This window comes from Helicoverpa zea, chromosome 5 (genome assembly GCF_022581195.2).
Source record: "Helicoverpa zea isolate HzStark_Cry1AcR chromosome 5, ilHelZeax1.1, whole genome shotgun sequence".
NCBI classification, from domain to species: domain Eukaryota; kingdom Metazoa; phylum Arthropoda; class Insecta; order Lepidoptera; family Noctuidae; genus Helicoverpa; species Helicoverpa zea.
Genome location: NC_061456.1, coordinates 10,274,561 through 10,290,631, shown reverse-complemented (window position 1 = coordinate 10,290,631; position 16,071 = coordinate 10,274,561). Strand labels below are relative to the sequence as shown.

Below are 16,071 nucleotides of genomic sequence, written 5' to 3'. Positions count from 1 at the left end.
TACCGGGATAAAATATAGCCTATATTACTCGGTATAAGTGTACCTTCAAATCAATGAAAGAATTTTTCAAATTGGTTCAGTAATTTCGGAGCCTTTAGAGTACAAATAAAAAAAATGTTTCCTCTTTGTTATTCTGTACCTACATATGTATAGAAGTAAGTACTAGTACCTATAGATAAATTCAAAATTGTTCGTCGCGTCATTCCCATATGAACCTTACTGAAGCCAGCAATCTAGTGAGGATTTCCAGGGACAGTTCCATCAATCAATCATATTGGCAGACGGATTGGGAATGCATTTTGGTGTTGTCATCCCAAAATGGCGGAATGAAGTCATTATGATGATAACTCTAGAGACAGATAAATGTGACCGAATTCAGTTTCATCAGTAGGTTTTTTTTTTCTTATAGAACTTTTTCGGGTAGGTACACGTTACTGTGTGTTTTGAAACTTGTTAGTTAGATAATAATATGGATATTTAATCACCAATTTTGATGCAAGGACCAAAAAGTAATCTCCCTATTTACATGCTTACTCCGCTGCAATAAAAACCAAAAAAGTCCTAGTCCAAAGAACAATAAATCCGTCCATAAAATATTTGATGGTGCGATATCAATGTCCCTCAAACAAGCCAATTGATTCTTCAACAAAAAGTGCTTGCCCGCTCTCACGAAATCCCTGTAGAATGCAACGGCATGACTCCCCATAATAAGTTGGGTAATAACTTGTGGAAAAATTGGGTCACCCACATACTGAGCTCACAGGGCGACACGTATTGGACATATTGTTGATTTTGCCATTTTTTCCGCCAAAAATCTTTCTACTTCAGTAGGCTTTGGGAAATCCAATAAGGTCAGGAGGAGGTCAGTTATTTTTCCATAAATGAGTTCTTTGTAGTGATATTGTACTATTCCACGTATGGGTAGTGTAGACGCGTGGAGGAGAAGGTCCCTATGTATCCAATCGATTATTGTTAACATAATGATGGCGAAATTAATTCATCGATTTTTTTTGTAGTTACATGACGTCCTACAAACTAAAGAACATGCCAAATGTTAATAGCAAATGCATAGCAAATTAATAGCAAATGATAATAGCATTACATAAATATTCCGCAATAACATAATATTTAAAAAAGCAAAGGATTCAAATAGGTAACTCTCGTTAGTGCCTACACAATTAGTTCAAGCAAAACTTAACAGTGTGGATACGTACTTTTTAGGCACATGAATCGTGTCAATAAAATCCAAACATATTAATACTATAAAAGATTGTAATGATAACTGTAAGCTTCTAGAAAAATACAAAACAATAATATTATTTCCTTCACACTATTGCTTTGTTTAATTTTTCAAATAAAAATAGACAATTAATGCGCGATTAGGAACGTTTCCGCTTATTTTCGAAACTGGCAACACCACGCAGAACTGTCATTACGTCAAATTGCAACAAACTTTCAAAATTGTTTATTTATTTGTTGATTCACAAATTCTGTTTACAAAAAGTGTTTTCTAATATTTGTTGAATGTGAAGTGAAGGATTTTAGTTAAAATGGCCAATAAACAAGATTATGATTACACTTACACTCCATTATGGACGGGAAACGAGTGAGTATAATCAATTCGATATTATTATTCTTCTACATTTGATATTCCACTTAATAATTTTGAAAATAGAATGCTGAGATTTAAAACATAGAATATCGTGTTCGAAACATTTTAGTAAGTTTTATTTAATTAAAAACATTTTACTCCTCTATTGTTTTGCCATAATATATTTACGTTAACATCTACATATAAGTAGGTGATCGTAATTATAAATGTTTTCACAAAAGCTGTGCCAGGGCTGCTATAATAAATGTTCAGTATTAGTATCGAGGATGTTTAACAGTCAAAGTATTTTATTTGACTTTTTAAATGTTTCTATGAAGTGGGTCGGACTCAATCACCGTTTTATTATCCTGTAGGTATCCACTGAGTTACTTACTAACTGTTATACCTATTAAATGCGTAATTTGTGTTAAGTAACATTTTATATTTCCTTAAATATAACATATTATGTTAACTATATGATTCACACATTTCAAGCAAAAACATTTGCATAGTGTTACTAGATACCAACTTGGTTAACCACATGGGATTTCATGGTACAATGCTCACACATAATAGTTATAAAACTGTATCATTAAATTGTTATGTTAACTGCGGTACAAAAACGGCACGGGCTATAAAATAAAATGGCATCCCAAGTTTCTCTACTAAATAAGAATGTTTTTTTTTTTATTGTTGAAGTTAAATACAAGTAATAGTTAAGTCACAATAACCTCAAACAATATTGTATAACTACACAGTTAAGATTATATGCGTGAAATTTTTATCATCTTTTTAAATAATATTTTGAGCATCTATTTTTTCTACAATTTACAATGGTTAATTTTGTTCTGAGATTTTTAGGAAGCATAGTGTATCACATTTATAAACTAATTTTGGTCAGTGGGTCGTCTTAGCTTTATATAAATGCATTAGGTATCATCAAACTCAATAATAAGAATAGGTATCAAAGCATACTATTATTAAAAGGCCACAATAAAGTATGCAACGACTCACATTCAATAATAACAGATATCACAAAACAATACATAATTTCTTATCTCAATAATAGCTAATTTATTTAAATAAATTCAAAATATATTACAAACCTAAAAATGCAACACCCAATCTAACATCTACCATTGATAAAATACTAATTCAAGTGGTATCCACTTTTACTTTCCCAGCTGTACAAAACACTAGTTAGGTACATGTATTTTTACATTCATACTACACTAAGTAGGTAGGTACAATTTTTTTATGTATGTGCACAATGTGTCACAATTATAGAACAAACTTGCAGAGATAGAGTAGCGTTTGTACAAGTTATCACTGTGAATATGGCTAACAAAACTACCTGGCTCTCCGTTTTCTGATTAAAGTTTGTGTCCATTACATACATGTAATAAATTATGACTTTATTTGTTAAATGAAAAAGTAAAATAATCATTAGCCTTTAAAATTCAAGAATTAAGCTCAAATAAAAGTATTCTTACCCAGTTTAAGTAGTATCTTCAGACATATAACACTGTGCATTACGATTATGGACCTATGTAAGCTCTTAATATTCTGTCAGTAATCAGAAAACTGAATTTTGTGTAGTGCCTGCTACTTTTATTAAAAAGAAAAAAATTAATTAAAGTACCCTCAATTGTCTTATTAATACAAGCTACAGGAGTTATTTATTTACGTTTGTTTCCTCCATTGACAAAAGTTATGTCACGCAGCATACCAAAGTGCTATTATTTGATTACGAGCTCGCCGTATCGTGGCATACAATGGAACTGTACATAAGTGGGGGGTGCAGGCCGCGTGAGTGGGCGATCTAAGTTGATTGTCGTGTCAGTCCACAGTGAGAGGCGCGGGCGTCGAACGCTGACTTGCCGGCCTCCAAATACCAACCGACGTTCACCTTTGAACCTAAACAAAGAAAACTCGACCTTAGATCGTTACGATAAAGTCGCTTTTCAAATCTCAACCGTTTTATGGTGTAGTGACCCCGTTGCCGAAAACCAGTGAATTCAGTGTTGTGAAAATGAATGAAGACAATACAGTATCGGACGATATGAAAAGGCAGGCTGCAATGTTCTATAACAGCACACAAAGGTTAGTTTATAATGTTTATTGCGAAAACATGCAATTGTTTGAAATTACCAACGGATGTCGCCGGTGCTACTTACATTTGGTGATTTATTTTATCGCCATATTGCGTTAACTTAAAGTCTATTTTCGTTTGCTAGACGGTTGGGTGTTAGAAGAATGCTGTTCGGCATATGCCTGCATTATACGTGTCATGAAAAAAATGTTCCGGTACGTTTGCCAATTTAGATGATCGATAGTTCCATAGTATTAAGTTTTAAATGGCCGCTATAACTGCGATTAAAATAATTGACGGTTATTTTTAGTTCTCCGAGATTAATTTCATTTAAAACGTTGGATTTTATTCATATTTTATAACAGTTGATAAGTTCAGTTTTTTCTTGAATTTACTGTTTGAAGGATGATGTTGAATGAATGATGGAATTCTGTTATTTATTATAGGAACTATCATCCACATAAATTGTTCCTATACTATTCACGTGGGATAAACCTACAGTAGGCATAACGAGAAATATTTAATACTGTAAGTTAATCCACCATCATAATGATAATATCATAACATAGGTACATTACCGTAAGTGGGTACCTATTCAGAATAGGCACTCCACTTAATAAAAGAGTATATTACCTACATGTGCGTGTGCTTAAACTATACCCAAATAGCGCATTATTAAGAATGGCTGTAAGTAGGTACCTAATTTAATAAGATTTTATTTAATAAATCTTAAAAAAAATTGGGAGCAAACTTTCAGTATAGAATATTTTGAAAAGACCCTAGGTACTTCCTAATACTTATCATGCATGCCCATGACAGTGGGACCTTACCAACATAGATACAAAAAAATATGGTGCCTAGGCAGGTAGGTATTGTGCACTAACATATTTTTTATTTCGCAGTAGGCCATAGGTATTAGCTATTGTCTTAGCTTACGAAGTCTAATAAAAAATCTAGAACAATAGATCAGTTAAAGCATTTTTCTTATCATTCAACTGATTCCATTATTGTTATCACAGAACCCTAGTTTTTGTCAGTCACTTTGAAACATTCTGTTTTTTTTTTTGAAGTTTTATTCCCTCCTTCCTTTTTTTAAATTATCATTCCCCTACTTGCTTCTCGTATCACTTGACAGTGGCACCGACGGCACAGATTGCCAGAAACAAAAATAGAATAGAATAGAAAATAGGTACCTACTACCTACATAGATACTACTACTACAATAGAGTTTTCTATCAGCAACTTAAACTAATTCTAAATTATTTAAATAACAAATGTTCTAAACTAAATATAATTATAGGAGGTGACTTCAATATTAACATACTATTAGACAACCTGAAATCGAACCAATTCATAAATTTAATGCAAGAATATAAATTTGTCCAACACGTAAAAAGCGCGACGCGTATAACTTCAAATACAACTACATGTTTAGATTTAATATTTACAAACTTCCGATTTAAAAATATGTGTGCAACTGTAGAGGAGCTAGGATTTTCAGATCATAATAGTACCATCTTACACTTAAATTTACCTGCACAAACTAAGAAAATTGCCTGGTCCGTAAAGAAAAGATTTTACAATCACACAAATATCTTAAAATTTAAATCGAAATTACAAGATATAAACTGGAATGAAATCATTATAACTGAAAAAGATATAAACAGTAATTATGAAGCTTTTAATAACATACTTATTAAAACACTGAATGAAACTATACCACTAAGAAAATTAAAGTTAAAACTAAAATATAAAAAATACTGGCTCACTGTAGGCATAAAAATATCGTGTAAAAATAAAAGACTATTAAAAATAATAACAACTAAAACAAAAAATCCTATACTGACAAAATATTATAAAAAATATGAAAAAACCTTAAAGAAAACAGTAACTACAGCAAAAAAATTACATTATAAAAATAAAATGACTAAATCTAACAACAAAGTAAAAACAATGTGGAGCATAATAAATGAACGTACAAATAAAAAAATACCAAGTGATAAATGCAACATAAACCTCCAAACGCATAATGGTGTAACCTCTGAACCTAAAGAAGTAGCAAACATATTTAATAATTTTTTTGCTTCTATCGGAGAAGCTAAGAAAAACCCAACTGACAAATTGAAAACAGCTACTTTAGTGAACACTACAGAGAATACAATCTTCCTCAGTCCAATAGATCCTTATGAGGTAAACAAATTACTTAAAAATTTAAAAAATAAAAAAAGTCACGGAATTGATGAATTACCGCCTACATTACTAAGAAAATGTGCAGATGAATTAACCTTACCATTTTATAAACTATTACACCAATCATTTGAAGAAGGTACATTTCCCAATCTCTTAAAAATAGCTCTTGTAAAACCTATTCACAAAAAGAATTCTAAAACCGACCCGAATAACTACCGCCCTATTGCCCTCTTACCGACAGCTTCTAAAATATTTGAAAAAGCGATGTGTAACAGAGTTTATGCGTTTTGTGAAAAATTCAATATATTTAATGACTGCCAAAACGGTTTCCGTAGAAACCGCTCCACTATTTTGGCTGTTTATAAATACATACAAAAAGCTCTTGACACCTTAAATGATAAAAAATACGCGATAGGACTTCTACTGGATATGACAAAAGCATACGACAAAGTGCAATTTGACATCTTATTAAAAAAACTTTATAATATAGGACTCCGTGGTAAATGTTATGACTGGTTCGTATCTTATTTAAAACACAGGGAACAAATAGTAGAAATAGAACATTACAATATTAACAAAAATGAAATAGAATTAATTAGATCTGATAAAAACCAAATCTCCGCGTCAATACCACAGGGAAGCGTAATAGGATGTTTCCTATTTTTAGTTTATATAAATGACCTTCCTAATAACATAAACGAGCCATGTGTTCTGTTCGCAGACGACATATCTATACTTACGTCGTGCGAAAATAACGCAAACATAAATGACAAATTAAATTCTATATTAGATACAACAATAAATTGGATGACAGATCATAACTTAGAAATTAACTTCAGCAAAACCAAAATAATTCCATTCTACCCTCGGCAAAAACTTCCCATAAATATTAACTTTACATTTAGAAATAATAAATTAGAAATAGTCGATACATTCACTCTACTAGGCCTAAACATTGACACACACATAAATTGGAAGTCACACGTCCAGAAAATAAGAGCAAAATTATCCAAATTTTCTTACGCCCTCCGCGAAATCAAAAAAACCACAGACCTCAAAACCGCACTAACAACATATTACGCATATGCTTACGCTTGGCTCAAATATGGTGTTATCCTATGGGGAAACAGTACAGACGCGCCCACGCTATTCACCCTACAAAAAAAACTAATTAGAATATTAGTAAATATTGAAGACACCGACAGTTGCAAACCTTACTTTCAGGAACTCAAAATCTTATCCCTACCCTGCCTCTATATATTTGAAATTTGTAAGTTCGTGCGTATGTACCCGGAATTCTTCACAAAAAGAGAGGACATACAAACAAAAATTTCTTTAAGGCATAAAAATAGGCTAAATTTACCAACGTCGCGTCTAAAAATGCACTCTGATAGTACTTTTGTCATGTCCATTAAAATATATAATTCTTTTTTTCTTTCTTTGTCGTTATCACTCTTGACAGAGTGGTCGTGGTCATCACTTCAGGTGTTGGTGGCAAGCTTAACAACCCGCCGCCACTCCTCTCTGATGGCCGCCTTCCTCGTGCATTCGTAAAGTGACGATGAGCCATTTACTGCCGCTTTTATCTGGTCAGTCCACCTCATAGGCGATCTTCCTCGTGGCCTGGTACCCTCAACCCTGCCCTGAACCACAAGTCGCTCAATAGCCACCTCCCCTCGGCGGCATACGTGACCAAAATAGCTGAGGATACGAGACTGTACCAAAGACGATAGACGTTGCTTGATGCCTAGTTCTCGAAGTATAGATTCGTTGGTACGAAATTCAGTCCACGATACTCCGAGCATTCTTCTCCAGCACCACATCTCTAGGGCGTCTATCTTCTTCCTCTCTACCTCCCGAACGGTCCACGTTTCTGCGGCATACAGGAATATGGGGAATACGAGTGTCCGTACTAGTCGGATCTTTGTGGCTCTAAAAATGTTGCGATTCCTCCATATTTTCCTCAGCTTGTCCATTGCAGATCTGGAGATCGCCATACGCCTTTTGATTTCGTCGATACATCCACCGTTGTTCGTTATTAAGGCTCCCAGATAAATGTACGATTGCACCACATCACAATTTGCAATTTTTGTAATTTCTGGAGAATTGTTATTCATGCGGTCGACAATCATCATTTTTGTTTTATTCCGGTTTATCTTAAGTCCGAACTCAAGACTAACCTGTGCCATCTTGCCAAGAAGCTCTTCCATGTGTTGGGTACTGGTGGCGAACAAAGTGGTATCGTCTGCATATCGCAGGTTGGAGATCTTCAAACCACCGATCGAAACACCGTCTGCCCAGTCTTCTAGTGCGATCCTCATTATGAGCTCTGTGTACACATTGAACAGTAGAGGAGAAATAATACATCCCTGACGGACTCCGGCGCTGGGGTGAAACAGATCAGACTGAATGTCGTCTGCACGTACTGAGGCTGTGCCATCCTCGTATAGTCTTCGTAGGAGATGTATCAGGTGTTTTGGAACACCCATCGCCGCCAGCGTTTCCCAGAGTTTGGGCCATTTGACAGAGTCGAACGCCTTAGAGAAGTCCACAAAGCATATGTAGACGGGCTTGTTGAATTCCCTGGACTTCTCTATAATTTGTCGCACTGTCAAAATTTGTCAAAATTTACTGTCAAAATATATAATAAACTACCGGAAAAAATAAGAAATTTAAATAAAAATACCATTTTTACCAATAAACTAAATGATTTCCTTATACGCAAATGCTACTATAGTATAAACGAATATCTAAATGAGAAATAAAAACTATACACTATTACACATCTACATACATACTTATATAAACAAATAAAAAAAAAAAAAATGTAAACCGTCCCATTAGAAAACCTAATAATTATATATATATATTAAAAAAAAAAAAAAAAAAAAAAAAAAAAAAAAAACTTCAAACTACTAACTACATACTTAAATACTAGAATTTAAACACACAGTGCTCTTCCTCCTCTCTCCTACTATTGATTGCTTGTGCCCGACAGGGTCCATAATTGTGACTAATATCTATAACCTACCAACAACCTGTAATACATTATGGTATGCAATAAAGAATTGAGAATTGAGAATTGAGTAACCCTACGAAAGCTTCATGTATTTTAAAGCTAAATAGCTTCTTCTTTTTTCTGAAGTCTGTTAAAAATAACTTACTAGACTTCCAGTCCACTTCTCATAATAAATTATTATGTCACGTTCTACGATCAATTATCGAACCTCGATAAACAGACAATACGTGAACTGAACCAACACCGCTTGGGTACACAAATTACATAATTATGTATTTATTTAAATATTTATCAACGGCACGTTTTTATTTAACATGTAGGAATTTTGTATGTACTTCGATGCTTCACACTTCATTAATAAAATATGTTGATAAAACTTACTGCGCACGAAGGTATGTTTCTTGAGTATTTTATTAAAATAAAATTAGGTCAGCTCTAGAACATTGTAACTCCTGGAACTATATGTTCGATCGATCTCTTAAAAGCAGTTCTGCAAATTTGTATGACTCTCATAACTGTTGCATTAATTGAGGGAATCGTATACTTTCTCGGTACTACAAAGTGCATACAAATGTATACTTTAGTACATACACTATGTTGCAGACTCAAATGTAGCTCGGTACTCATCCGTAAAACTAGATAGTTTTGAAATACATTTTTATCGCTTGCCAGATCATCAAGGAGAAGTTGTTTTTTGGCGAATTAGCTAAAATGTATAATAAACAATGGTATAATGTTAACTAAAACAACCAAATATAAAGTCACGTTTCGCAATAACTGTCTACCACCGACTGGCCGACGACTCGTTTAGATCAACACTAAGATAATACATAGGGGCCTTATAGACCAAAGGTTAGACATGCCTCATGGCGATTTTTTCTTGGAATACCTTGTTATTCGAACTTTTATAAAAACCGCCCAAAATTTTTGTTTCTATGTTAAACACTTATTTCTATGTTTCTATGTTAAATAATACTAGTGACGTAATGAAAAAACGTGTGTGGTAGTGGTCCACTGTAAAAAATACAAACGAATTTAGAGCCTTCTCCATTTTGAGAAGTCGGTTAAAAATGTTCCTATTATTTCAAAGGACAGTCTGCATAAAAATACAGTACAACAAATGTAACTCATGCCATTATTTACATGTGCAATGCACCAACTGGAACGAATAATCATATAAAAAAACTTCCTCGGAATACTAACACCCGATGAGTCTCGATACTTTGTACAGAATCGCGGTTTTCCTCTGTTTATTTTTTAGAAGTCAAGGTTACCTTATTCAAAGGTTTTTGTAACCGAAGCATTCTTCTTCAAGTTTTTGTTCGTATTTCAGACGTAGCAGTGTCGAATGCCAAGGAAACGCTCCTTCCTAAACAAATACTGTAATTCAATAAGTAAATTGGATATTGCCCATTTCTACGTATGGCTTTGTTATTATTACTTATTAGATTTGTTACTTACAATTAATTTTGTTGTTTGTAACTGACATTCAGGTAGATTAAATTCCTGAAAGGAGTACGGCGCAGGGCAGTTGTTTTAATTTCAGCTCTGAACGAAAAATATAAGTCATCTATAACAAGGAATTACCAGTATTCGCTAAGGCTTTTATACGAAAGACAAAAGCCAAATAAGACCCAAGAGTATGTAACCACCATAGCCTGTGAGCACCTGCACTGCATTAATTACAAAGACCATTCGCAATATTACAGGCAAGGTATCTCTGCATACCAAAGGCGAAGCAGATTCCATCAGTCTACCACCTATGGATGATCTATGGTATTGTACTTTTCCAGACGTCATGACAGAACATACCCCTTACGTGCCTTACCTGATATACCTATACTCAGACTTTGAACTCCAAAAAAAGAATCACGTAAATCGGTCTATAAACCTCGGAGTAATCGATGTACATACATAGAAAAAAAAAAACATACCGGCCGAATTGATAACCTCCTCCTTTTTGGGAAGTCGGTTAAAAAAGTAACTGCCCAGACACCAATACAAGTCAGCGAAGAAAACATATAAAAGGAAATTCATTTATTATTTAAACAAACAAAGATTAGTGACCTTCACAGTGGTTCCACTCTAGTTATCACTGTTATATAACGGAATAATATTACTACTCAGGATGTAAATACTCTGTATAAATAAGTAAATATTTTTTTCCTCCGGCAATGTCGACATGTTAAGTTTCAATGACGAATTTTCAAGGAAAACATCAAAAACTTATATTAACAACATAGTAATCACAATTGAAGTCCCAAAAAACCTTAATGCTTCGACTTATCCATGTGGTCTACTGGTCCAAAGAATTCAGTCCGGGATACCTAAGTGAAGATGAATGACTATCATGTAGAGATATCATGATGCCTGAAATCATGCAACGGATAGTTAATCGTCATCAATTTCCACTAAACAATCACCAAAACTTGAAGATTGTCTTAAAATTCCCGAAGCGTTTAATTCATTCGAAGAAGTTAAATTTTTACTTTGCAAAAAATCCATAAATACCTGTCTATGGCAATGTTACCCATAAAATATCGAGCTGATTTACAGGAGTTACTCCCTTAAGAAAAATATTTTTTTTTAATATGAATTCTCCTCTATAAAGTATCAAGTCGTCATAAACACAGCAGTACACGGTTCGCGACTTACCCTTTGCAATAAAGATTTATTGGACGTCCGTTCAAGACCCTGACTGAATTGTGTTTGCACATGCTACGAATATGTTAGAGAAAACTATGGAAGACTAACGTCGTTGAAGAAAATAAAATGATAACACTGAAAACTTAGAAGTATAGCTGGATGATTTTATTTCAAGAACATGAGTCCAAGAGTAAAAAAAAACTCCTATAAAGTTTACCATGCTCACCTACATCATATTAACATGGAAATCTGAGAGATGAACTATCATTATAAACTTTTCCGTATATGGTGCTAGTACGAAGATAGGTCTAACCTTAGCTGTTACTTAAATATGGATACATACCCACGGACTTGAATTAATTTTAACAGAAGTCAAGTAGCATGCGTCACCTCTGGCGATAAGAAATTAATTGTGTGAAGTAGACACTAGACAGCCTCTTTCTAGAAGAGTGAAAATGTATGTATAGTTATGTACTTTTTATAGTGATTCATATCAGTTACAAGAGTCTCGTCAAGCCTGCGTGTAACCGCCGACATTCCATTCCATTCTAATCGTTAATGTATGCAGCTGAATTCAGTCTCCAATAAAATTCTAGACTCGTTGGTATTTCATACCGATGTTAGTAAAATATTCACCTAGTAAATTAATACCATTTTCATGACTAACCACTTCAGAATAACCTAGTTTTGAATCTGCGTGTGGTCAAATAGTGGTTTTCAAGCATGTAACATCCTTAACTTTCATATTAAAATTCAGAATAACGGTAATGTGTTGCCAGGTCTGCAATTACAACTAACCTTTTTAGGGTTCGCCATTTAATCTTGTGAAGTGTTCGTATTTTAAGTCAGTGGCTATATTTAGATTTTCATTGTTCACGGTCGCTGATTAGCATTTGCACCTTAGCCAATATTATCTTCATTAAATTGATGAGTTTTTATACAATGTCGGTAGTTCCCATGTGTGTAGGTAAAAAATTGAAAAGGATGTAAATACTAGGCATGTAATTTTAATCGCATCCTGGTGGGTCTAATTCCTGAATCACAATAAAAATTTTCTCATACTTATAATTACATTAATAAGTAGGTATATTTATTTCTGAAAAGTTCTATAAGACACCGAGCATTGATCTGAACGAGGATTGGAAAAATGAAACTATCCTATTATGCTCCTACTAACACGATAGCACTATTAGCACTCCACTAAAAACAATTTAAACGAAAAACAAACATGTTCGCGTTGGGACTGAAAATTCATAACAACGTCATTCTCGAAGTATTCCCTAACCACCTTCTACTAGTTTAAACTCTCATGAGCGCAGTAATTAAATAACATGCTATATACCAAAGTTACTGTTGCGTTTAACTAACTTCGTTATTTTTTCGTTTTTCTCCCATTTTTTCTCAACGGGGTCTTTAGGGAGTTGTCTTATTACCAGCAAACGTACATACGTCATATTTGGAGTTGGACTAAGTTATTACTCATTATTACCTGAGCCATAACATGGTCTCGTGAGCCTTCTTGAATGCAATGTATACTTCAAGTACTTTTAGCACTACAATACTTAAAGTGATAGGTATCAGCTTCAGAATGAGTCCCACTTTAAATCAAGTGGTGTTTGAGTACCCATACAGACATTAAATTAGCTGATGATACACTCTGCCAACATTGGATTTACCTGCTCATTATTTTCAACTTGTACGTTCTAGAAAGATCTATTTCTACGCTCTTTGCTATTTTTTCAATTTGCAAACTTACATTCAATCCTCAATCCTCTTTGGCTCCGCCATTTTGGCATAGCTTGGGTCGTTGACACACGATCACGTCTATGATGACCTCACTTTTAAAATTCATCTTCATATAATAATCGCCAGTCATGTATGAGATCCGTGCATTTATTGCACAACACAAAAACCACTTAGACTCACTCAGACTTCCGCAGAAATTGCGACACAAGTTCTATGTTGCTTCCACTCTACCAGTCTCTTCGTGTTTCATTGTCCAGACACTTTTAAGTACCTATCACGATTTTTTTTTACACTGCTGACTATCTATAGACACTGTATACATTGAGTTTTCAGTGTAATGTTAACACATAATACAACTTAGTATGCAAAAAAGTGTTTCTTCAATCGTGACAGGATCAATTAACATCCTAAACTGTTCTACAAAGTATTTAATGATAACAAGAACATAATAACATACTTATGTAATAAAATTGTATTTATGAATTGTTAAAGACACGCGAAGAATTGTGACGTCATAACCTTGCCTGAAAAACGATTTAATGATGCGGTGAAAATCTTAACCTCGAAATAGGTGTATGAAAAATTGATTTGAACATGGTAGCTGGCTTAGCATACTAGAGAAATTAAGTGCTATGCTAATGTATGCTTGGTCATACAAACATTTGACTATTTTGAACAAGATTTTACACTGTCACTGCTTAGTGAACTCTGAAACTTGTCGCAATTAATAAGCATGTCTCGAATTAGTTGTGATATAAAAAAAAAATAACTCGAAAACACCGTCTGAACATCACCATCTTACTGGGTAGGTCCTGTTTTTGTAGAGAAAAAATTAAACCAAAAAAAAGCTGAACCACTCAACCTTTATCCCTTGGACCTCTAAAAATAATACCTATTTAAAATGAACAGGTACGAACACCCATATTAAAATACCATTCCACAATTTCAACCTTGAGCATGCAACATCAGGAAATATCGAACATCTGGTACGTAAACTGCCTCATTTTCCATTGCTGTGACACGGCCAGTTACGGTAATAAGCTGGTTATCATTTATAATAACATGGTGGGTACCCCCATTGGACGAGGCTTGAGCACGGAGGAAGGAAACGTGAAAGGAGATGTCATAAGGCGGATAGATCAGGCGCCTTCTTCTAGGGCAAATACGTACGGCACGTTTGACCAATGCTTCCCATACGAAGATTTTTGTTTTTTTTTTTCTTTAAATTGGTTGGTACCAATGCAACTTTTCTAAGCTTGTATGTACTTTCTAAGTATATCTTAGACATCAATGACTGTGTTTCGGATGGCACGTTAAACTGTAGGTCCCGGCTGTCATTGAACATCCTTGGCAGTCGTTACGGGTAGTCAGAAGCCAGTAAGTCTGACACCAGTCTAACCAAGGGGTATCGGGTTGCCTGGGTAACTGGGTTGAGGAGGTCAGATAGGCTGTCGCTTCTTGTAAAGCACTGGTACTCGGCTGAATCCGGTTAGACTGGAAGCCGACCCCAAATAGTTTGGGAAAAGGCTCGGAGGATGATGGTTGGTTCCAAAGAAGTAGTATGCGGGCGTGGCCAGTAACTGTCCCCGAACACCCGCATTTTTATGACATGTCCACTAATCATTTTATTCTCCATGTGTCAGACGGAAAGGGAACCAAGTTCTTACATAATTTATCTATGTAAAGTGGGTATGGCTGTTTGATGTTATGGTAATATGGTAATTTGAATAAATCGTACGTTAGTAGAGATTAATAACGAATTGATAACGTTTCGATAAGACTGGTTTTGTAGTCGATGTTGCCCTAACAAAATTTCGACTTTCTTTTATTTGGAGCTAGAGCAACGAATCAATCAAGGCTTTAATAATCAGTTTTAGTTAAGAATATAACATCGCCCATTAGACATTTAAATCGGGTCTTTCCATTTCTTGTTTACTAACGAAAATACCGAAAACCTTCAGGTGCACGACTGCACGTGTAGACATAACAAGTTTATCAAAAAAAATATTTATTTATACAAATAAAGATACCATTGACGTCATGATAATGATAGATAATATCAAAGCATTGAAATTAAATATTTAGATGATTTAATGAGAAGACGCAGGTGTTTTACTGAACTTTTCTTCCGGGAAACTGAGCTGGCATAAATAGATCATAGATAGACCGTCATAAATTTTGCAACAACCAGGTATCTACAGGATATCGCAAACGAATCAAAACGTCACTTACCCAATTCTGTAGGAAACCGTTGCTCATTAAATAAGCCATACATGTATGTGCGAGTATATTAAAATTCAACAAAAAAACAACCTATCACGATCTTCGACTACCGTCAGCTACTGCTGAATGTATGTGAAAAAAATATAATTACAAAATACAAAGGCCAAGTTCCTATTACTTTATGTATTAAAAGTATTTCCTACTCACTTAATAAATAAGTAAACGGTCTTTATATTAAAGTAAATACATTTCCTGATTTGGCACTGGTTAATAGGGCCTTAGAATATTTTAAATATGGCTTGAAAGATAAGGTGAGCAAGATCAGGAAAAATTGTAATTATGCGGTGAAAGAAGATAAAGAGAAACAGCCTAGGATAGAATTAACAATAGGTAATAGGTAGGTAGAATAAGTAGGTTTATTAAGTGCAATTGTTTTCCAGTAGGTATATTATGTATATATAGAATTAAGTTACACTATCGAATTCGATTTAATCTGTAAGGATAGTTGTAAGAGAGGAAAATAAATAAATAAAGGTTGGTGGCAACGCAGACGGCAGAAGTCCT

At 34.2% G+C, this 16,071-nt stretch overlaps 1 protein-coding gene across 2 annotated transcripts in view; it reads left to right on the top strand.

Annotated features, from left to right (window-relative positions):
• The first annotated feature begins 1,440 nt into the window (after positions 1-1,440).
• Positions 1,441-16,071, top strand: part of LOC124630304 (vesicular glutamate transporter 1) — a 52,182-nt gene continuing 37,551 nt past the window's right edge. The window contains exon 1 of one of the 2 annotated variants that reach the window (XM_047164143.1): positions 1,441-1,606. In XM_047164143.1, coding sequence (XP_047020099.1) covers positions 1,551-1,606 — 56 coding nt within the window. In that variant the 5' untranslated portion in view covers positions 1,441-1,550. Of the gene's footprint in view, positions 1,607-3,421; positions 3,695-16,071 lie in introns of those variants that run through there. The other variant, XM_047164142.1, reaches the window with a different exon arrangement.